The sequence below is a fragment of the Odontomachus brunneus genome, unplaced genomic scaffold, assembly GCF_010583005.1.
Source record: "Odontomachus brunneus isolate Ranch 3 - 2012 unplaced genomic scaffold, Obru_v1 Obru_scaffold_037, whole genome shotgun sequence".
Taxonomy (NCBI): Eukaryota; Metazoa; Arthropoda; class Insecta; order Hymenoptera; family Formicidae; genus Odontomachus; species Odontomachus brunneus.
In genome coordinates this window covers 1,564,342-1,588,339 of record NW_022639487.1, presented here as the reverse complement: position 1 = coordinate 1,588,339, position 23,998 = coordinate 1,564,342, and the positions used below count along the sequence as shown (strand labels likewise).

Here is a 23,998-nt window from a genome sequence, read left to right as displayed (position 1 = left end):
ATATATATATATATATATATATATATATATATATATATATATATATATATATATATATATATATATATATATTCAATACATGTATATATATATTTTACGTGTTGAAAGTTTAAATGTTCGTATTTAAAAACCAAACAATAAGAATGTCCCGAATTAGGTGCGTGTCCGGATATTCGTACTTTTACCTTACACACCCGATATTCGCTCGCCCCGTTACCAAGTCAACGGTGGGGTGTGTGCGTTTCCGTAAATAGCGCATCGCAAAGTACCGTTTTGTAGCTGTTTCGTCGGTAAACAAGAGGGTGGAAAAGTTTCGCTTGTGTTGTAACGTGTCATAGGCGAGAATTAGCGCTGAGTCAGCGGGTTTCGTCGTTTCGCGCGCGAAAGGTGAAGGCCTTCCCTCTCAGTGTTCGTTTAAAACGAACGAACCTCCGTTTATGAAGGCACGTTTTTACGTACCTTGATGTATGTATCGATCAGCGATCAGGAAAAAACGTTCCATTTACACGGCCCGGTTTGTTAATCTTCATGGAATTGCATGCTCGTGCACGGCGCAGTTTCTTCGTCGCGCCTTTACGACGACTACATAATTATGGGGAATCGTCAAGAAACGCCACGTACAATTCAGTTCGTTCGAAATATCCATACGCGAGACCAGTCCGTTTTGTTTACGAACCGATACGATGAAATTTTGAAAGCAAGGTAGAACCGAAGCACAAAAACGCAATTACATACAATTCGTTGTAGCCATCGTTGCTGCTGCATTACATTATTATTTCCGATGGTTATCTCGCACGGCAAACTGCTGTTTACGTTTTCTCATATTTTCCATCATATATATACATGTACATATAGCTGGATCGTTAAGCATAAACGCACCCAACGGATGTAAAGTGCCGCACACACACACACATACGTAGTTCCGTGTAACCATTAATGTAAGTACGCAATTATTGCGTGCATAACGAGGTACGAGAGTTCTCCATTTGCGCATTGGGGGTAAATGCGAAACGACCGACAGGTTGATGCGTTATACGAGAGAAAAACGTTGCAGCGCGTTCCGCGTATTTTCCTATCTAAGAGCGATATCTTTCCCGACTCATTCTGTTCGCGACGAAGTCATCGACTCATTAGCGCAAAATCGATCGGCGTAAAAGTTGAGCTGCGAGTCACAATTACCACGCATGAAACTTGTCGACGCGACATTTTTGCACATTCTCGCCATCGGGATATCGACGGAACGACGCGACGTTACGTAAGAAAGCGTTCGAGAACAGACGGGGGGTTAGCGGCGCTAACAGGTCGATACTCCTCTTTGCTCCGCGGCCAGTTTTAGGCTACTCTCCCTCGTGCACCGCTGGCGAATCGCACCAACGGTCACAGAGAGACATGCACCGAAGGCCTTTTCACGTGGTCCTAGCCGGGCCAGGGTATTCACGTGCTGAACCTATTAGTCGACCGGCCGAGATTGGCCGATGGAGATAACGGTAACGCCTCTCGCAAGACGGATCAGTGAATCGCGTGCCTCCTGGCCCGCAGCTTCGATTCCGTGTTTCCCCGTGAGCACTTGGCGTGCGACAGCGCGTCCGTGTTTGAACGTTGTTGCCGGTGTCGGTCGATAGATGTGACGAGAGAACGCTCGCGAGTATACGCGTGTGCGTGTGCACGTGTGCTGTTAAAGCCAGTGTACGCGTGGGGGGCGGACGCGCGCGTGCAGACGTAAGAAGGTACTCGCCGAGATATCGTGTGTAAGCGGTGGCTGCAGAGGGTTCGACTTGTAATGACCCAGTAACGTCGTTCTCCACACACGGAGGCACGAGATGGGGAGCCGCAAAAGGGAAGGGTGGTGAGAAACTATTCGCGGCGATAACGTTAATGTAAACACGCGTAAAAGCATTAGTACTCAACGGAGCTGTAAAAGGCATTCATTCGTGACCAGTTGATCTACAACCGACCGCATCTTGCTACACATACGTTTGGGTGCGTGCATTTGCCGTTTCAGTGCGTAGGGGATGTCTATCTTACCTACTTGCCTACCTGCCTACTTGCCTATCTGGCCAACGCGCGAATTAAATGCGCGATATGAATGTCGCACGCTAACTCTGCTTAATAGCTCGGCTAATAGCAGTATCGAAAATGGTATCAAATAGGGACACCGGCTGTGCTCTGCGTGCACCGATCTTATTAGAAATTAATCCTCGGTTAGCTAGCGGAGCGCGTCGCGACAAATTATAACTTTCACCCACGCTAAGAAAAAAATATCTAAGAAGTAGTAAATATTTATTTTTAGTGAGAGTACTACAACAGCATTTTTATTTATGCTAATATAAACTATTTTTTAAATAAGAAAATATATTTTCTTAAAACCTTAAGAAAATCTTAGTTTTTCATAAAAGTAATTATTTATATTTTATTTTAATAAAATAATATAGACTTAAATAAATGTATGCTGTTAGAGTTTCTTCACCACACAAATAAATAGATACTAATTTTTAGATATTTGTTCTCTCAGTGCACAAATGCTTTGTGATCAAAGATCAAAATTTGTCGTAAAGTCTCTTCTCTTGCTTTAATAAGCGAGAATAGTTTAACGTTTTTAATAACTCATATTATTTATATATATTAGAATATTTCAGTATAAAGAATTGGTGTGTGTCTTATATTTGTGCATATAAAATATTAATCGTCATTTTGCCTCATTTATTACTGAATGATATTGTTCTTGTAAGAAATAAACATGCAATTGTGTTACTACTACTACGCTATTCGTTGGGAATCAACGCGATTTACGACTACGCATGCAGTACATATATATATCTATATAATATTTCACTCTGTGAGCGTTGAATTTCAACACTCACCATTTCGTGATGAAGTCGACCAATGTCCAGCCAGGTCCACCGATGAAACCAGTCACCACACCCCGGACCGCCGTATCCGGAATTCCGCAGCGTCCAGTCTTCGTCGTCCTGCGTCGTCCCACGTTGATTGCAGTTCACTTCACTATATTTCATTCGTGACGCGACTAACATTTACATTATAACGATTTATCTCGAAATGGAATTTACGAGTTGGTTTAACGACCGACGAAAAATAGGAGTTTTCAGAATGCGCTAAATGAAGATGTATCGTGATAGGATTAATATCGGCGTACAACAGAAGACACTTGCGCGAATCGCGTCTAAAAAGAATGCAAACTGAAAAGAGCGATGTTTCTGACGAAAGCAAAAATGATAAAGGCAGAGTTTTCCAGAGTATCCCGAGTTTTCGAGAAATACACAGGATTCTCATTTCTTGTTTCGCGAATTCGCGACGCATTATAACATTATTTCAACGTACTCGCGAATGGCGTATAAAAACATGGATAATAAACACCGTGCATAAAAATCCGCGACCGTAATAATCACGGCACATGAATGTATTTATAAAAAAAGAACACGTTGTTGATGGTCATTCGCGTTGATCGCGAAATATATCAACACGAGCGAAGTTTTGCATATGGTGGCGCAATTTTGCTGCGCAATTATATACCACTCAAAATAATTAAGGGATCGCATTGAATAAATGAATAGTTCTGCCGACTACTAATTATACAATTTGGATTGAATATAAAATAGTAAAGAGTAAATAGATAAAATATCACGTCGATGTAAATTTCTGTTAAATATCAAAACTAGATATTACCCGAATTGAAATTCTAATGGATTCTACTTTTGACCTAAATACTCTATTTAACTATTTTGATACTTTGAGTATCAATTTCTGTTGATTCTATTTAACTTATTTTGTACTGAGAGATTCCCTTTAGAATCTAAATTGGCATTTTATACGTTTTCTGCTATTTGGAGACATTAATTAAGATTTCAGATTCCATGTATATTACATATAAATTGATTCTTCAGAATAGATATATATATATATATATATATATATATATATATGTGTGTGTGTGTGTGTGTGTGTGTGTGGGTGTATTAAAAAATTTAGATCCAAAATAGAGCTAAAATTCGATTCGGATAGAAAAAACATTTGACATTTCAAATATCTGCTGAAAATGACGTTTGAAGAAGCGATCCCTAAATTATTTAAGCGGCGTATTTTGTTTCAACAACACATATAAATAAAAATCTACAGACAAAGTAAGTCGTGTTGATTCCAACGATATGTTCTAAATACTTGCTATCTACAAACCTACTATCTCTCAAATATTTGTAACCCATTTTTCTCACTCACCGAATATTTCGCAGCTCAGAGCCGGCCACATTCCGCTACTCAGATCTGAAACAAAAAATAATTTCATCCATTCAATTCAGGGATTCAGGTTAAAACGTAGTATGTATAGAGACACGAATAGATTAACTCTTTACAGTCATAGTGCGAGTCATTCTGATGGCTATATTCTCGACTGCGAAGGTTAATATAGAAAAAGACAACGGGTTCATAAACACTTACCTTCGAGCCGACCCTGCTCGGCCCGAACCGGATCCTCCGGTGCTGCATCTGCATTCGCCGGATTTGCATCTTTTTGACCTGCATCTGTCGTGCGATTGCGAAGTCTATCAAGTCTGAAACAAAAAATACAATTTTACCGATTAGATTAAGAGATTAGGCTTCACAAACGCACGAGACGAGACATGTGCGTAGAGACACGATTAACCCTTTGCGGTCGTAGTCCGAGTCATTCTGATGGTTATATCTTGGTTTCCGACCGCAAAGGATTATATAGGGGAGGACAGCTCTGGTCCGTGAACACTCACTTTCAAGCCGACCCTGCTCGGCCCGAATCGGATCCTCCGGTACTGCATCTGTCGTGTGACTGCTAGATATGAAATATGAAACAATTTTCTCGATTAGCAACAAGGTGGTCGTGTACGCGAGTATAAAGGTTAAGTTTGGTTAGGTTAGGTTAGATTAGATTAGAGAATACACGCACGCTCCAGTTCGCATTTTTTACTTATATCTAATATAAATGAAGTGAATACGATCATCACCTTGTAAACCTCAGTATGCTCCCATTGCTTATGATGATCTGAGCACATCGATCGCGATGCGAATACCGTAAATTCTCCGCTTTGATCAACTCGAGATAACGCACGACGCTGTCTGAAGTGTTCGTTCGCGCGTGACTCTCGCTGTTATAACTGTGTGCGCACAAGCGCGAGACGCGCGACTTTTAATATAATATGTAAGATACGTTTGTGTATACTCATTGATTGTTTTGTAGAGTTAAGAGAATTACTTTTTAAAAGTACTTCGGCACTGCGTTACACGTTATTCACCGTTATATCGTTATATGTTACAAGTTACGCGTTATTTCTCAACTCTTATATTTCGTGTATTTTATAGAAATCATAATTTATATGTAAAATTCAAATCTCACGCTGCTCCTATATCTGAGGATATTCTCAACACGACACTCGCGCGCGAATACCGTAAATTATCGTCTCACACTAATTCCGAATAATTTAAGAAAAATCGAAAAGAATGGACCGTGTCGTATAACGTGCTTTCTCTCACGCGTCTACGATTGTTATGATCGCGAGCGTTTCGCATACCAATGTATGTTGTCATAATAGAGGTCGCGCGACCTACTAGCGTAGCTTACGGCGTACCGTAAGCTTTGCCTCACACACACACACATACACATATACACACAGATCCAAAATAGAAAGTTTTCCCAATGTATTACAATGGTTTCGCGTTGATTTCAGTCTGAATGAATTAAAAAATTACGGATACTTTGATCTTATTTTCTTATAAATTTAATAAAAATTGAGCACATCTGATATATATATTCAAATTTTACGTTGTCGTACAACAATTTCAGTACAATATTCTTGACATAAGTAAATGCTCCTTTTATGTCAACTTTGTATAATGTGATGAAGTCAAAAATGGTGTTCGATGCAATCTAACGTCTACACTCACTTGTATATTTCGAGCAGTGTTGATTCGCTTTTTTTTTCTTGTAATGCAGCAGCCACTTAACTAAACCAATAAATATTTCGAATCCATTATAACTTGTGAAACTCAACACTTTGCAGTTAACAAATTTTTGCATTTGTTTTCTAATACAGATAATGTAAAAAATTATGAAAGAAATTAAAATAATCATAAATGTCTTTAGTTACTAGAAAACTGTAATTTCTGTTAGGGATCTTTTATTTTCAATTTAAATATTTTCGAAATTTCTTCTTTTCTTCAATTTCAATACTATTTCTTCAAACAATACTATAACGCACAATGATATTTACAGCATTGCAAAAAATATTTACAGGTTATGACGGATTCGGAACACTTCTCGTTTTAGTGAAGTGGTTGCCAACATCCAAAAAAAATAAGACGAACTAATAGCGTTCGGAATATATTCTGTGTCGAGGACTGTTTTGTGATCCTACATGCGCTCGAATGCGCGACGCGTCACAAATCCATCGCGCGACTTTTGATCTAACACATACGTAGATTTTTGACGTACGAGAATATTGAAAATATCGGCATATTCTACAGCTCCGGAATACGCTGTTAAAGTATCGTACGATAGTTTCGGGACATCCTATATACGGGGTGATAGTTCGCGGACAAGCAATCCTACCGGCCATATATAACCAGATAGTACAGTACACGCGGGCATACTCTCGCATGCGAATAATTTCGTACACTCCCGCGGGTGATGCCTATTAATTTATACATCGTACGATGTGTGTGTGTGTGGGTGTGCGTTGAATTCATCCGATAGAACAAATAATAAGCATGCGCGCCCACGTTGCTGCGTGCTCGAGTGCGTATCAATTCATTCTTAATTGCCGCTACGTAAATCAAATGGACGTTTTCGTGAAATATTAAATGTTTTCGAGCGATAAATTATTCTTTGGAGCGGCTGGATCTTTTGCATTCGCCATTCGAATCTATACGGCTCCTGTCTAGCTTCGAAGATATATGTTTATTTTTTCATACACGGAGAGAATTTTATGGCAAAAAGTACTATAGGATCTTGTAACCGAGAAATAGATCGACATTCTGCAGTAATTCATTGTATCGTTTCGCATGTGTTACTCAATATTTTGGATGAATTGCAATGTACTAAGATGCTTATTATGTTTCCAGCGAAATCTGTTATGTTTCTCTAGACTGAGAGAAAAAGTTTCGCTAATTTCACAAAATACCAGTATCCGTAACAAGCGGTTTGTTGATGTGGGACAACGAATGACCCCGTGGTGGAAACAGATGATTTGTTACTTTCAATTTGCTATTCTGAGCAACATTCTTCTAATGGAGAGAGACATAACTAACCTGACTTAAATAAATGACGAGAACAAATGAGATTTGTATCTCAAGTAACATATGTTTGTTAAAATAACAAATGATGAGAAATGACTCGCAACGGTAACTGTTCCATTTGTTTCCCTAACGATCATTGAACAGTAAACATACTTTTGTATTGATAATTGTTTTACAATTCTAATCATTTTTATATATCTGTAATAATCGATCTAATAATATCTAAAAATTTAATAATTTTTTCTCAAAGAATTTTTCTCAATATAAGTCGAAATTTACTATGTTCCTTAGCAAGACGGACTTTACCGACAGTCTATATTCCCGGACTACTAAAAACATAGTAAAATTGAAAAGAATTTATAAAAAACTAACACATTCTCTCGCCGCGTAATAAATGCGGAGCAATCAAAGCAAGAGAACTACGATATTCTGTACGATATTTCCCGCGCGCGCTAATACATTCCGGCATTCCCTCCGGGGAAAGGTTCGATAATGAAAAATTATCGAATGCAAAAAGAAGAGAGAAAACAGGCGAGCAGGCACGAGATGCGTGACGCGACTGGCGTGACGGAGGCCCTCGGAGTGGCCTGGCGCGTGACGCCGTATCGCAGCATGCAAATGCGCTTTGTTCATAAATTTTTTGCGGGGGCGAAACAAACAGCGGAGCGTTTCCGCGCTCGGCGATTCATACCGCGTGCCGCCAGTTAAGAATTAAAGTTAGCGCCAATGTGGCGAAAGGCTCGCTAGACTTGCCAATTGCAATCGCGCTAATTTGCATCCGGTCGCGCGTTCAACCGCTCGCTCACGCACCCCCACACGCACGCACGCACGCACGCACGCACGCACGCAGGCAGACAGGCACTTTCGACGTACGTTTATTCGTGGGCGGTCATGCGCGACGGGGCTCTGTTCACTTGATAATAATTAATAACCGTCCCAGTGGAGCTGTGCGTCGCGCGCGGAACATCATCGTCATTCATCAGAGAGCTATCTCGACGTAGCTCCCCGACAGCGATAAGACCATCGGGGTAGGGAGAAAGAGATTTCTCGTCGGCCATGTGCTTTTCGTCGTCGACTTTGCCCGGGCATTGATTTCGGGCCGGCCCGGCGTCGCCGAGAGTCGCGCCGCGCTTTTCGACGGAGCAGGTGGTCGTTCAACCGCCTGGAAATAAATGGGAAGGTGCGAAGCCCCGGGTTTGATAAGTGCGCCGGTGCCCGGGGGCGTCGACTCGTAGGGAATTATTCGAACAAACGATAACGCTACGGTAAACACGCGTGAAAGCATTAAGGCCCGGCTGCAGCGAGCGTTAATTCACAGACGTTAATTCACGCTTGTTCCCCGGCGTACGCGAATGGCAACGCGTCGATAATATACGAGTAAAACCTGATGGATATACATTACGCTTGAGCGATAAAACGAGGGAGGCTGTCTGTACGCGCCTTATTCACCAAGGAGAAACAACGGCGCTTCCCGGATTACGTCGTCGGTCGACTGGTCTGCTTTAATCAGCGCGCGGTTGCGCTTTTTATCCCGCTAACGAGAAGTATATATCGGGCGTAAGTTTCAGGCTTCTTCGGCGAGGATGATCGCCAACATCCCGCGTCATCTTGACTTTTATAGAACGGGTGCCAGACGTCGTAAATTTTTCAGCGCGCGACGACGATCGCGGAGTATCGGCGATCGCATATTAACGAGTCATTTCGTGTAGACACGGAGGGCTGTGTGGACGTGTGGTGTGTCCAACGCGCGACTGATAGAGCGAAACAATTTATCAAACTTGTCGGCGATCGCTGAATTAGGAATGACGGCGGAGCTACGAATGTCGAAGGTTCGATTCCGCGGCTATCGTGGCGGTAATCAACCTGGCCTCGGTTGCTCTCTCGAGCAACAGCGCCAGCGTTGCGTGCCTTTGTTCTAATTGAACGTCAAAAATAGATACAATCTTTTCTCCGTCGTTCCTTAGGAACCGTAGGCGCGATCACGATCGACGTGTGCACGCGATGCCCGCCGGCGCATCGAATGACGGCCCCCGTCGATACAACTCACGCCCCCGCTCGCGGATCTTCCTCTACCTCAGAGCCATCGCGCGCAAAACACCGAGCTTCCGTCCAACGTAATCGCGGCCGACATGTTTTAATTAAAGCCTAATCTTTCCTCCAAGACGTTGTCAATAAGAGAGACGTCTATACTCCGAGCAGATAATATCAATCGCGCACATACAAAGCGGCTTGCACAATGAATCGCATTATCGCCCGCGGTATTAAGCCGACGGAATAGATCCTTGATCGTCGGATGAACGGACGGCGAGGCTTGATTATCCGAATGAACGAAGGTTCCTACAAGCGCAAATATACGACAGGAGCGGCGGCGAGGGCTGTCGGAGCCCAAGTATGTGCGTACGTGTCTATGTGTTTGTTGGTGTGTTTGCCGGGAAGAGGGCGCAGAGAGAAAACGAAGGAACCAATTTCAGAGAAGTGGCCACCGACTAATGGCAATTAGGGGTTGTATGAGTGGCTGGTCGGGACGGCGCATAAGCGCGCGTCGGGATTTACGAGGACGACCACGCGACACCAGCGTAGATATTACAAATGGCCCAGTCTTTGCCGCCAGCAAACTTCGCCCCTCGATCGCGCTCGATCGATACACATAGATATCAGATATAGGTGGAAATATGGCGCGACAAGGCGCGAACCCATTAAGATATATATGTGCGAGCTCGCACGCGAAGCGAGAGGTCATTCTGCAATCATAGAATTATGCTCTCACATTAGCGGACATGACATAGTCAAATTGGTTGCGTTCGTGGTATTAGGGTCAAGGACGGTCCCGTGTGTGGGAAGTAATGTAAAGCCTCGGGTTCGGTGCGAGGTAAAAGCGCGCTCCGGAATAATTTCGTTCGGAAATAAATCGCTCGGAATAATATCGTTAAGGATTCATCAATCTTTTCTCTCTCTCTTTCTCTCTTTCTTGTGCGCGCGCGCGCGCGCGCGATTATAACCGGCGCGTTTGTTGGAAACCAGGGCGCAATCGTCACGCCCTCGAATACGTAGACGTCCAACTAAATTTCTAAATCACAGCCACGTGAAATATGGACCGCTAACGCAAATTGGAATCGGAAACGGATATTGGCCATCAACGGGAACACGCTTGCATTTTTGCACACAGGGAATTCGCGACGGTCAGAAAACGGTGCTATTCCGTGGTAGTATCAAGATTACGGAGACTGCTGTACGCTATTTCTGAATACGGTGGATCGCGAATCTCTCTCTCTCTCTCTCTCTCTCTCTCTCTCTCTCTCTCTCTTTGTTCTAAAGTGGATCTTAAAATAGTCATAACGACTGGTAGGCACGAAGAAGAGTTAGTGCTTGAGGGGCCAATTACGAAGAAGTAACTATGAACGGGTATTACGATCGAGTTTTGCGAGGCAAGAATAGGGTGGTTAGAGTGTTCTACGAGCGCGCAAAAGTATTTCGGTAGAAAGTACGATGGTGGAGAACGAATGACAAAAGCGACTTCTAAGATGGTGCGCTCGTCTTTTTAGAGACCTTCCGCAATGGTCGCGGAACGACTTTAGAATACTCCAGGCATGGATCCTCGCTCTACCTCTTTCTCTGTGTCTCCCTCTCCCCCTTCTCTCTCTCCCTCTCCCTCTCTTAATCTGAGAATTAAACAATTAAAATTTATTGCCGTGTCGTGCAAAGAGCGAGGTTTTAACCGCTGGTTTCGTACGGGCCCCAACGAGACGAGTCGCGACGTACCTTAATCCGTTTCGTCGCTCGCGAAGCCGTAGTCGTACCGGAACAACGTCGTTCAGTTCGTCGCCAGACAAGGAAATCTCGGAATGATTTTGCGAATACGTTCCGCAGCTACCCGTGGAATTAGACACTCCGGTTTCGTCGTTATCCCGACCGTTTAATCTTATTCCCGGATTTTTTCCGGCGCGAATCCCGCGCCACCGCGTTTCAGTGGTAACGGCGCGCCGTTCTCTCGATTTCGCTCGCTAGGGGACAACTTCGAAACGGTGGCGATGCACATAAAGTTAATTAAATTAAGGTCCGTCGTCGTCGCGGGGACTCAGTTATGCACGCGCGGCGAATGCTTAACGATATAACTTTATTTATCTTTGCAACGCGAGCCTTTTCTATGATGACACACAACGCGCAGACCGGGAAACATAAATTATAAATGCATATTTATTTGATTCATTTAATACTGACATTTTTTTCATTAAATGGCAATTTTTTATTCTATCTGGAGAAATTTAAACTTTTCTTTAATGAAAGAAAAGAGAATGTGATCAACAATTTACTAAATTTACACGAAGAGAAAAACAATCCAAATTTCACTGTTGCAGTAAAGCCATTGGTAGTTCAAATCCTGACGAAGGAAGCGCGAGTCTCAGCCGACAAAAATTACGACGTGGAATGTCGTACGAGTGGCTCACGGCCGGAGGCAATGATCACGTGGTGGAAAGCAAACAAGCCGATCAAGAAGATGGTTCAAACCGTAAGTTCCCTATACATATATATATAAATATATGTCGCATGTAAATTGCCTCTATGTGATGAAATCGTACGGTAAAACGGAAATGGAAGTCGCTCTAAAGAAGAAAGCCATGTCATTTAAATGCGGCGAGGAGCAAACACTCTTACCTCCTTAATAAAAAGTTTCTCCCGGACTCTATTTGAAGATGTTAAACGTCGACACTCGGTCTCTAACTCTCCGGCGACGAAAGCAAATTTATAATGTCCTTGTTATAAAAATGGCGCAAGCAAAATTGAGTGGTGAGTAAATTCAAGTGTTGGACTCTCGATACAAATGTCTCTCCCGTCTTCGCGCTGTAAAACGTCGTTCGAACGAGCGTTCGATTGTTACTCTCGAGTGCTTGGAAAAGCTTATTTCATTATAACGCGAAAGAAACTTTCCTTGTACCGTGACGATTTTGTCAGAAAGATATATTTCACCGCGCGCGAAGATTACGACGATGGTATGTAGAATGGATCGACATGGGTGTCTGTGTGTGTACGCAGTCAGTATGTGTTTTCACAAGCGAGTTTTGGGTTCCCCGTTCGATCTCTCGTCGGAAAATTTGGTAAAAGTGCTCACACGGTGAAAGAAAGGGAAAGAGAAGCAGGAAAAGTGGAGAAATGGGGGGAGAGAGAGAGAGAGAGAGAGAGAGAGAGAGAGAGAGAGAGAAAGAGAACGCGTGGTTGATCCGCGAGTCATCCTTCCGAAAGTCCTAGTTCGGGAAAGTTGGGCCGAGTGTTTTTATCGGAATGCCTCATCGGCGGGATGTGAACATTCGTGTCGTCAAGTCCTGAAAACGGTTAGGTGGAAGCATCGTCGAAGTATGTCGCACAATTCGGAGGAAAATTCACGAAATCGACATCCCGCAACTTTCCACAGTTTACGACGATTCGTCGAGAAGTTAGGACGATGCAGTTATTTCGTTTTTCTTGCGGGCGACTTCTCGCGCACGCCCTCCCCTTTTTCGTTCACCAAACGCCTCGATCCCCGACACCTTCCCGTCGCGGTGACAGAGAGAGAATGTGGAAGTTCGCGAACGATCCACTGGATCCCGCCCCGCTTGATAAACTTTCAAGGTTTAACTTTCTTTTCCTATTTTCGACGTAGATGCGCCCGGCCACTGCCCGTGGCACCAAGATGTTCCAGTAATGCTCGCGGACGTTAAATTTTTAAAACGCCTTCCCCCGGATGTAACTGTCGTTTACTTTGAGAAGCAACTTTGTCACGGCCGTCTGTCGCAAAGTCGCCGGCGGGCCTAGCCTTCCGCGACTATAGTACGCGAGAATGTGCCGCGAGAGTACCGTTGGCGCCGCAAATCCGTCAAAATGCGAATCGCGCGAATTTTATGACGCATAAATCGCTAATTTCGCGTGTGTAAAACGCGCATCAGCGGAGCCTCTCGCTCGTGAGAGTGCTCCACATTTTAATGTATCAGGATTTTACGGTGACAGATTTTACGGCATTACCGTTTTACGCTTATTCCATACATTTTTACTGCGCCATTATTTCGTGATCATCCACGAGCGAAAATGTTTCAAGCACTCGCGCGCCACGGCCCGGTATCGCGTGTACACAACGACAGCATCGAGATTACGCCAGACAAAACGTTGTATTACGAATTTTTTCATGCTATTACTTGGATAAATACATTTACCTGTGACGCGGAGTTTTTAATACATTCCAGATTGAAAACGCCGAACAAACGCAAATTCCACGAGAGAACATTGCTACCGCGCACCGACGTGACGTAAACGCGAATAAAAAATGTGTTTTTGTTTTTTTTCACTTTGAACCCCGCGATCTTGTCGTGACGCTGAGAAATCGCACGTATCTGTCATTCGTAAATTTCACATTTTTTGCTACACGCGTTTATTTGTTTCAAGGACTTTATGTCCGCCGTGAGGCAAACAGACGTTATCTACCAAGATTTGGCGTCGCTTTTATCATCCATCTATTTCTCTGATTATATTACATCGAATCTCTAATTCCCAATTAATAAATTCAATAATCATTTATTTTTTTTACTATCTGAATGATAATAACAAGTATAAGAGCACTATAAAATGAAGCGTGTCAAATCAACACATCTCGACTTTTGACACACTGACATGTTTAAGTCAACACATGTATGTGTATTCTAACCGCTTCATCCAACCTCAAATATCGTCTCTTAATGTTGAAGAGATATTTGTTTTAGACGTTTGTTTGCTGTAGTCAAACGATAAATATCGTCTCTTCAATATTAAGAGACAATATTTGTAGCTCGACTACAGTGTATTGTTTTAATATTTCACTTAACTTTGCAGCGAGATGTCAACTTGATACGTCACGACAAGCACCGGTTGCACATCTGCTGAAATATAACGAGATTACTCTCTAACAATGTACTTACGGTATTTTCAGACAATTGTACATTGCTATTGTCGACACTGTTGATATTTCCGCACGAGACTCACTTTCGATGGGCAAAAAACGCGTAAAGCACGGAGCGATGTCGATCGATGTATTAATGGCGGCTGATCGATCCAAAAGATCCAAGATGACCGCGCAATTGCTCGCGTACGCCGATAGTTGGCGCAATGACGCGAACGTTGCCGCGCTCCTGCAACGACGCCATCTGTAGGCCCGGTTTTGCAGGTGTATTCGAGAGATCGATAATTCGATAGATTGATAGTTCAATAGATCGATAAGCACATTTGTTTCTGACTTTGTTTTTCATCGATCCAGAAAACACGCCCTTGCTTTCCGGATTAATTAACAGTCATGAGAAATGCATAACTAGATACGAAGTTTACGGCTGGCCGAAAACTTTTCTTAACTATCGATCTATCGATAGTAAGGCATCCGCGATTTGAGTGTATGTACAGGTACGAGAGATCAGCGCAATCGAGACGGAAACGAATTTACTCGACGTTTGAGTTTCGAGACGGCGCGAGATAGATTGATTAAAACGTTTTTCCGTCGCATCTCTCCGCGACGTTCTCTTAGAAAGCGACGCTTCGAAATACCACGCCGGTAACATTTGGCCGGCGTATGCGAGCAATACGACCGTAACGTCAGTCCGCGTACGATCTACCTGTGCGATATATCGATACCCGTGTGTCGGACTGCCCGGAGGGTTTTATCGGAAAATTCGATCGCGCATCGCACCGAGGCACACCAAAAGTGCAACGCGGCAAAGCTTACAAAAAAAATCGCTAGAGAGATACAGAAAGAGTGAGCGAGTGAGCGAGTGAGTGAGTGAGGGAAAGAGGCAATGATGGGTGGAGGTGTATAAGAGAGCGAGAGGCAGCAATGCCACATTCATCCTGACGAACCATTACTTCCATTCATCGTATTCGCGATACTGATGCGGATACGCGGCTTTTCCGATATATATGCCCGATGGTGCTATCATTAAAATGACATCGTGAAAGCGGGAGGGACGCGGGTCGTGATGGAGAGAGGAAGCGTCCGTCGCCGATGTGACCCGCACCCATGCCAACCTCCATTTTCCGTCGTTCATCTAAGCATCATAAATCTTGAAAAAAAAGAAGACCGTTAATTCCCAGCTCTCCCTCTCTCATTCTCTCTCTCCCTCTCTTTTATTTCGGCGTCGCTTCAGCCCGACTACCCCCAACGATGTTAAATTAATATTAGCAGCGAACGCGCGACAAAAACGAGATGATGTCAACGTCGCACGAGTAGCCCCGTTCGATCGACAGGTTCGTCGCATTCAGATCGAGGAACATCGCCTAGTCCCAGATTCCAATGAATTTCGCATGTGCGCACTATGTTTAATTACAGTATGCGCGCGAGAACAATGAGAACAATCAGAGCCTGAGTATCCTGAGCTTCGTGCCAACTATAGAGGACGACGGTAAATATTTGACGTGCCGCGTGGAAAATCCCGCTATACCCGACAGCGCGTTGGAGGATAAGTGGCGGCTCGACGTGCAATACCAGCCGGTGGTCAACTTGAGGATGGGCGAAACTCTGAATCCGGACGATATCAAGGAGGGCGACGACGTGTACTTCGAGTGCAAAGTGAGAGCGAATCCGAAGGTGTACAAGCTCGCTTGGTTCAAAGATGTAAGTATTATGCACGAGTACTCGCGTGTCCATCACGATATCGCGAAGGAACATTTCACGGCATATTTGCACACCGTCTGTCGCGCGCACCTATACATTTATTTCCCGGCCGGTTTTATGCAAATTTAATTAGCTCGCCGTTAGATAACTTGTACTTATTACTATTTCACGTATGTATTTCTCATCATACGCGCACGCCTTTCATCTTACCGACGACACGTGAGAACACGCGAGCGAGCGTCTCGGGTTATATTACATTATAATTGCAAGGAAAAAGATGGCCAACTCCTGCTCGTGTTCCACGGTAACACCGTATCGCACGTGTCTTTTTCAGGGCAAAGAACTGAAGAACAACGCCACTGCAGGTGTGGTCCTCAGCGATCATTCGCTGGTCCTGCAAGGTTTGACCCGTTACTCCGCCGGCGACTACACCTGTCTCGCGGCGAACAGCGAGGGGAAGACCGCCAGTAATCCCGTATCTCTTCAGATAATGTGTAAGTCGGAAGCACGCGTATATAATTAACGAGTCCTTGCATAATAGCCAAATTATCCGGCGCGCGCGTGCGGAAATTGGCGGGCGAGGGTAAACAATGCCGTAATAGCGTTAGAGCGTATGTCCCTCGTAACGTGGCATCAGTTTCTCTCTCTCCCCAATATCCCCTCTCGCTGCTACACCATCCCCCGATAATTACTTAATCGATGGTAAGCAACTCCGCAGTATGCACACAGAGGCGAAGTGCACGATGAGGCGTTTGTCGAACGCACAAGAAACGAACTCGACTCGAGAATGAGACTGGAAAACGAAGTGATGGGGACGACAAGGAGGTACGAGGGAGGAAGGGAGTGAGAGGTAGATGATAAAGGAAAGGAGGAGCACGGGAGATAGGGTGTATAGTTTTCTGTGAAACACGGAACGCGGGTTATTCTATTAGAATGGTCGGTGTGCCCCCGGCGCTAGGCTGGCGGTATCTGCATCTTGTAAATGACCTAAGAGGGAAGGAAGGACTGCGATGCATATTCAGTATATGTAAAGCGTATAGCTGAATATTCATGTGTGGGTGAACGCAGGCTGGCAATGTGCTAAGCTAGGCCGGAGCAGACGTAGTAGAGTACGGCGGGCCGCGCGCACGTAACTAAAGGAGATCGAATGAGCGCGCGGCGGATCTGTCCTACCGTTTTAAACTCCCCCCTGTATTGAGCCGATGACGTCGAATCTCTCTTCTTGCGCGAACGCATCCTGAATCGCAATACATTATACAGGATGTCTGGATTTAAATGCCTTAGCGCGCTCGTGTGCAGATAAAACTCTTTCGATAAACTGAGTAGGAAAATCCTCTACCAATTTACAAACGACTACGATCATTTTTGAGGTATCAATGGAGAAGAATTGAAGAAAATCGTTCAATCTCGATGCGCGCAATGCGGTGAGACGGGTTCAGTTTGAAGAGATGCCTTGAACTTATCAACTTGTGTTTCCCACGAGATCACGAAACAAATCAACGAAATGGCTCTTCATAATGTTTACACAACTTGTTCCATCGCATCGTGCGCCTTGATTAATATCTCGACTATTACCCTCGTGGTTTAGAAAATGGTACAGAATTTCTCTACTCAGTTTAACGAGTTTTACATGTAGGCGAGCGGTCGGACACCTAAATCCAGACACCCTGTGTATTTATGGTTAAGCGACGAACCGTGTCGCGCGAGAGCCCTTCCCTCCCAACCACGTGTACGTTTCGTTCCTATTTTTTTCTTTCATTTCTTTTTTCTTCTTTTTGTGTATCTCTCGAAGCAATTTAATTTGCGCTCGATACTTCTCAGTCGCGTGACGAATCTGTATATTTGTTGTGATGACGTCACGTCGTATTGTCATTAATAATATTTCATATGTCACATAGCGCCTTGCAACGCAGACAGATTTATTACAGAGTCCCAATTTAGCATGCAAAATATTACCTGACCACAGATAATGCGCGAACTCGAATAACGAGTTTAAGAATAAAAATAAATTCGCACTCGTGGTATAAAATCTATAGCTCCGTTAAACAAATTTAACGGCTCGCGATGCAGATCGTATAAGTACAACAAGCGTTCTCGTCGATGCAGATTTGATCTACAAATTTAAAAGTTTACCGACGTCTATTGCTATTTATATACGTATGTTGGGATATATTTAAATTCCAGCAATTCCGAATCGAACAAAAGTCACAAGATTACATTTACGTAATTAGATGTACCAAGAATTAGATTTACACATAAATTTTCGTATCAACAATGTCGTGATTTGATAATGAATATGAGTTTTTTAATAATGAGAATTCACTTTTGCTTCTTGATGTTTCGAGTTGAGTGAATTTACTCGCATAAAGATCATAATTAACAATTAATCTTTACTATTATCCCAGCAAATATAATTATTGGAATCAATCAGAATGATGACTGAATTCAGTAGATGCAATGTGCATCGGTTATTAAAACATTAACGAGAATGTATTTTTCGGTTTTTCGAGCATTTATTATGAAACACCTAATCTGTTTTTGCCGAATAGTGGAGAGGAGAAGGAGAGATAGCCGTTGAATTTTTCACAAGCGAGACAAATGTCGCTCCAACAATTTGTCTGGTTATTCCAGCGAAATTGTGAAATTATTCAAGTTGTACCTTCTATGGGAGCACATGCCAGCGTGAAACATAATATTGTCTTTCGTCACATTGTCCTAAATCGTTCGGGTCGTGGAACAACGGGATGGTGAGTTTTCATGAAAATATCATTTTCAGAGATGGAGAAAAGATGAGTAGACTGAAAATGGTTCCAAAAAAGTTCGAACGAAATACACGACTTTCGATAATTGCGAGTATTTTATGGCATTTTTGTCTACTTTTGTTCCGGAATACATCGCATTAAGCGCAATAGATAAAAGGTGAGTTCGGGAAGCTCGCCACCACACTATCAACGCTAACGCTACCAACTCTTTTCACGGAGTCAAGATAGTGCTAACAAATGCGAGCTCCATGAACAGCAATAGCGTAGTGTTAAGGGCCGCCCTATTAAGTGGTTAAAATTTAATCTATAAATTTTTGTGATTTTGCATCTTGTAATTGGATTTCCACATAATTCATTTTTTATATGTAAAGCTAACAACATTTACAATCAAAGAATAGTTTAAAACTTGATGTGTAAGGAATAAAGATACATACGCAGCACGAATAATTCACTACCGCCGTTCAAAGAGCTCGCAAACGTTAATGCCAACAATGCACTACCTCGGAAGCGACAGCGTTGATAGTGCGAAGTCATGACGTAGAACACTACGGTCAGTGACGTCACGATAGTGATTGGTAGTGCTACCAGTTAGCTCCCCGAACAGTGATAGCGTTAAATAGCGCTGTCAGAGTGCTCCCTGAAACACGCATCCACGATCGGGTTTCCATCGTCTTTTATTCGCAAATTTCGATAACGAGCATCTGCAAGACGTCACTGTGTGAGATACCTTCCCTTCCTTTGGTAAACAGACGCGCCGTCTCGCTGATACGTCGATATATCGCAACGTCGTAGGATCCCCGACTTCTCATCTTAGCAATTAATTTAGTACCGCATAGACTGTATCAAATTGCAACCAGTCTCTCTCTCTCTCTACTTCTCCCCCTTTCCTTCTCTCTGCCTATCCTTCCATCCGTGATTCCCAGCTTCGGCTCGTAAATCATCACTCCCGCCGTGTGGGATTTCCGCATGTCATGGCCTATCGCAAATACCGATGTCAAGGGAATTTCCTATTAGACTATCGATCGACCGTACAGCGGGCTGAACGGTGTCGAGCTGCTTCTTCTTCCGTTTGACACCCGCGGATCTCGTTGGGATATCGAGCAAGCGAGTGAGGGCGGCCGTGTACGCAAACACAGACACAGGGATCATATCGTGCAACGAAGCCGAACGTCGAATAACCATTTAAATCGCCGTTAGTATCATTTCGCGACGAGAACGAAACAACGTCGATTGATTTACGGGCCGCGTGCACGGCGAGGCGCGACGCCCGAAGACGTAAATTAATCAGCTGCTACTGCTGCAGTTTTTGCGCTTATTATCGTCGGACAATGAAATTTCTCGAGGCGAAGGAAGAAGGTAGACTACTTTGTTACACATTAATCTTGACAAGCGAGTAATAAATCACCCTGCACTTCAAACTTCGCGCCACTCCATCGTTGTTAGCAGAAAAGGCCACCCGGTTAGGCGAAGTACGACGACTTTGTTTACAGATACGCCGGTGTGTAAGGAGGGCAGAAGCGAAGTGGTGGTTGGCGCTTTGAAACAGGAAACCGTGTCGTTAGTGTGTTCCGTAGAGAGCCATCCGGCTCCATTGACTTTCCATTGGACATTCAATAATTCCGGCGAGCTGATGGAGGTACCGCACTCGCGTTATTCCCACGCATCGGCGCCCGGCACACCGTCCGTCGCAGACAGTTTGAAAGAGTACCAACAGTTTCACGGATCCAGACTCAACTATACGCCAGCTACGGAAATGGATTACGGTACGGTGGCATGCTGGGCGAGCAACCAGGTTGGCAAGCAACGAACACCCTGCCTCTTTCAGGCAAGTACTTTTCCGCCTGTGCCTTTTCACTTCTTTACGTAGCGCCACGTACGTGGCTTCCGACGTGTGATTCAGAATTTCGTGCTTTCAGCTTAACGTGCGCGCGTGTACCAAATACGCGTCAATAGACGCGCGATCGCTTTTATCGAAATGTACTTTCCTTTTCCATTGCGATATGATAAGACGACGATTTCTTTTTGCTTTCTTCTTTTTATCAACTTTAAGTCAATCTCTTTTTCTTAGTGAAATAGTTATATTAATTATGTGGTAATTAATGAATAAGAATGAGAATAAAATATATATTCAAATATACATTTGAAAGGAAGCTTCTCGCGAAGTAAGCGAAAGCAAACAGATAATACCGGGGTCCTTAAATTAACTTCGAGTGAAGTTCTCGCGAGATTCAGTAAGATAAAACGCGTCATTGAGAGCGAGATGTATTGAATCGAAAAATAAATAACCTGGAAGTTTCTATTAAGGAAAGGCAAACGAAGTATTCTGTGCCTCTATTTTGATCCACCGACGGATCGTTGCAACTATTGCGCAAACAGTCACGGAGACTGTTTCTAGAATTTTCTTTTTTGCATACTCTGTAATATTACCTCTTCTCTCCATCTTTTCTCTTGCTTTCGCTAATAAAGCTGTTATTATTATGTCGTAAATTATTAGATGTAGAATATTTCTGAATCTAGCTGAACAGATTTTTTTTAATTTTCGCAAAAGATTCTCAATCCTAACAAACTATTTTGTCTATGCAATAAATTCCAATTATTTTGTCTATACGACAAATTTTTCTCATTTATATAAAATATAATAACGTGCTATATAAATTATTAACGTTAAATTTTTAATTAAATTCCGAAGCGCCGTGTGAATACTTGCTGCTCGTTGATTCATACGATGTTGCATACAAGAATTGCACGATTCTTGCTTAACAAATCATGAGAAAAGAATTCGTAATGATCCTTTACGTGATTTTGGGCCCGATTCTTGACGATGTGCGAATGAGATACGCATGCAAAAATCTATAGTATACGTAACGTGAACTATACGTTTTCGCATGCGTATCTCATTCGCATACCGTTAAGAATCAAGTCCCTTGCCGTTGGAAGCAGCATCACTATTCACCGCGATATCGTAGAATCCACCTTGATCTAAGATCAAGAGATACTCCCGATTGATAGGCTTGAGACACGGCGTATCGTCGATCACTGTGCCTAGCACGATTCTCGAGCGTATCGATTAGCCCGATCTGAAAATGGCTAGACTATCCGTACTGCATACTTAAAATATTCCGATGTTTACACGACGTACGTCATGTTGCCGGCTATTCCCTTCATAAATTTCATACACTATACGCTACGGCATCAACGTGCTCCATACATTTTCATTTTGATCGATCGACGGTATCTACAAAGAATGCGGGGGAAAGAGGGATGGGGAGGGGGGCCGCGTCTTTGACGGTACGAACTGTGCGATAACGCGTTTGTATTTGACGTGCATATGAAAGTCTTCCGCGTAAAGTCGTTTACCGCTGCTACGAAGAAGATCGCTCTCTTCCTGTTCATCGCGAAGACTACAGAAGAGCAGGAAAAAAGGGGAAAAAAAGAAGAAACGCACGTAATGCAAATGCTAAACGGCTAAATTGTATCAGTGAAATTAAAGCGGGCAATGCGTGTTGAGCGCACTGAGAAGTATTCATGGAATGGTACGCGAGTTTCGTTTTTCCTCCAAGAATCTGACTACTCCGCTTCGTTTGTAATGCAATAAAGGACGTATTGTTCGCCTAACGCAAATACACTTTATCCTACGGCTTGCTTGTTTCAGGTCATAGCCGCGGGTCGTCCGTACGCTCTTCACAATTGCAGCGCCACGGAGATGTCGGCGCCTCTGGACATGGAAGAACTCAGTACCAAGTCAGGGACGGGACTGATGGTCCGATGCCTGGAGGGTTACGACGGAGGTCTTCCGATATACAGTTATCAGCTTGAGGTCGTGGCCGACGAGGAGGGAGGTCCGATTCTGCTAAATAAAACTCAACCGGCGAGTCCTAACGGGCCGACCTTCGAGGTCGCGGGTTTAACCACGGGCAGGAGCTATCGACTCTTTCTCTACGCGATTAATGCAAAAGGGAGAAGCGAGCCTGCCATTCTGGAGCCGGTAACCCTAAAAGGTGTCGCCATGTATACGACCGGTGAGTACATTCGACTGCCTAGAGGTATTTTTACATCGAGAAGGAAGAAAGAGAGGGAGATCGATCAGTAGAAAAAATTTCAAACGCTCCGCTATTTCATTTCTATTCGACGGATAAATAGACGAATGGAAGTCGTGGTTATTATCACGCTGCACCGTGTATCGATAGCGTCAGTTTCCCGCCGACAAGGAAAAGTGGAAATTCTGTGTTTTCAGTCGAAAACTTTTCGAAAACGAAAACGACCGTGGAAACGCATGAAATGTTGATAAGCTCGTGAGCGTCGCTATTTATTGCAAAGGACATCGCCTGCATTCCAAGTTTGAGGGGAACTACGAGAACTTTTCTCGTTAGCGGCGATGATTATTCTCGCATTACCCGTAAGTAGGAAAAAGGAACGTTGCTGAGGTAAAACGTCACCGAGAAAAGTCGCAATCGAATATCATAAGCGTGATAACTTGGATGACTTCTAAAGGACGAGGAAACCAGGCGATGTGAATTTGCGCGGTGCTTATTACGCGAAATTTCTCGCCCCCTCCGTTATATCCGAGTCCAAAGTAACGCGAGTGCGACGCACTGCAGGCTACATAAGATCGATCGCGCGTGTTACCCCCTTCGCTTCCTCGCGAGAGAGAACTCGATTATCTCGCTCTAGTAGCACGCAGAAAACAGACGCACTTTACGACAGATTTTTGCCGGCGATTTTATATCGGCGAACAAGTCGATCTCGCACTAACTCGCCGGGAGCAGCATAAAAAAGAGAGCGTGATCGCGCTGTATTTTGTCAGCCGGCGACTGAAATTCGTTTCCTTTCTCGACTTCCTGCATTTACGGGCCGATTGCCGGTCGTTGCCGCAACAATAACTGCCACGCTATATTTTTTCTTCCCATTTTTTTTTTACGTTTTTTCGCCGGGTCCCGCTGTAAATCGAGCGGGTCGGACGCGCTGCCTGAAAAATGACGCGACCCGCGGCCGGAAAAGAACGCTGAATCCCGCTTTTGACGGTCCATTAGCGCGCGCTCGGACACGTAGCGCGGTTGCGGTGTGCACGGATAGCGCCTATTATACCACCGATAGGCGTCGCAAGGACGGCGGATATGATCGCAATTTCACAAATACTGCGAACGGACGCGTCAGTATTGCAATTAGTCGGTTAACCGCCCCCGTAGTCTCCTCGCCGTTCTCCGCGACTCAGGTTCGCGCTGCGGTCGGCGATGTTGTGTGAGCCGGTACGTAGGGACGACGTCGGGGGTGGTGGTGGGTCGGTGGGTCCACCGGGTGAATGGAGAGATGGGAGTGACTAGCGCCGTTAGAAGGATGAGAGAGAGAAAGGGAGAAGGAA

The 23,998-nt window shown here is 44.0% G+C and overlaps 1 protein-coding gene across 3 annotated transcripts in view; it reads left to right on the top strand.

Moving 5' to 3' along the window:
- The window catches only part of LOC116843938 (hemicentin-2-like), a 205,718-nt gene that overhangs the window by 166,788 nt on the left and 14,932 nt on the right, over positions 1-23,998 (top strand). For all 3 annotated transcript variants that reach the window (XM_032814893.1, XM_032814891.1, XM_032814892.1), the window contains exons 5-9: positions 11,634-11,785; positions 15,593-15,877; positions 16,212-16,371; positions 20,130-20,464; positions 22,292-22,658. In XM_032814893.1, the coding sequence (XP_032670784.1) occupies positions 11,634-11,785; positions 15,593-15,877; positions 16,212-16,371; positions 20,130-20,464; positions 22,292-22,658 (1,299 nt within the window). The remainder of the gene's footprint in view (positions 1-11,633; positions 11,786-15,592; positions 15,878-16,211; positions 16,372-20,129; positions 20,465-22,291; positions 22,659-23,998) is intronic.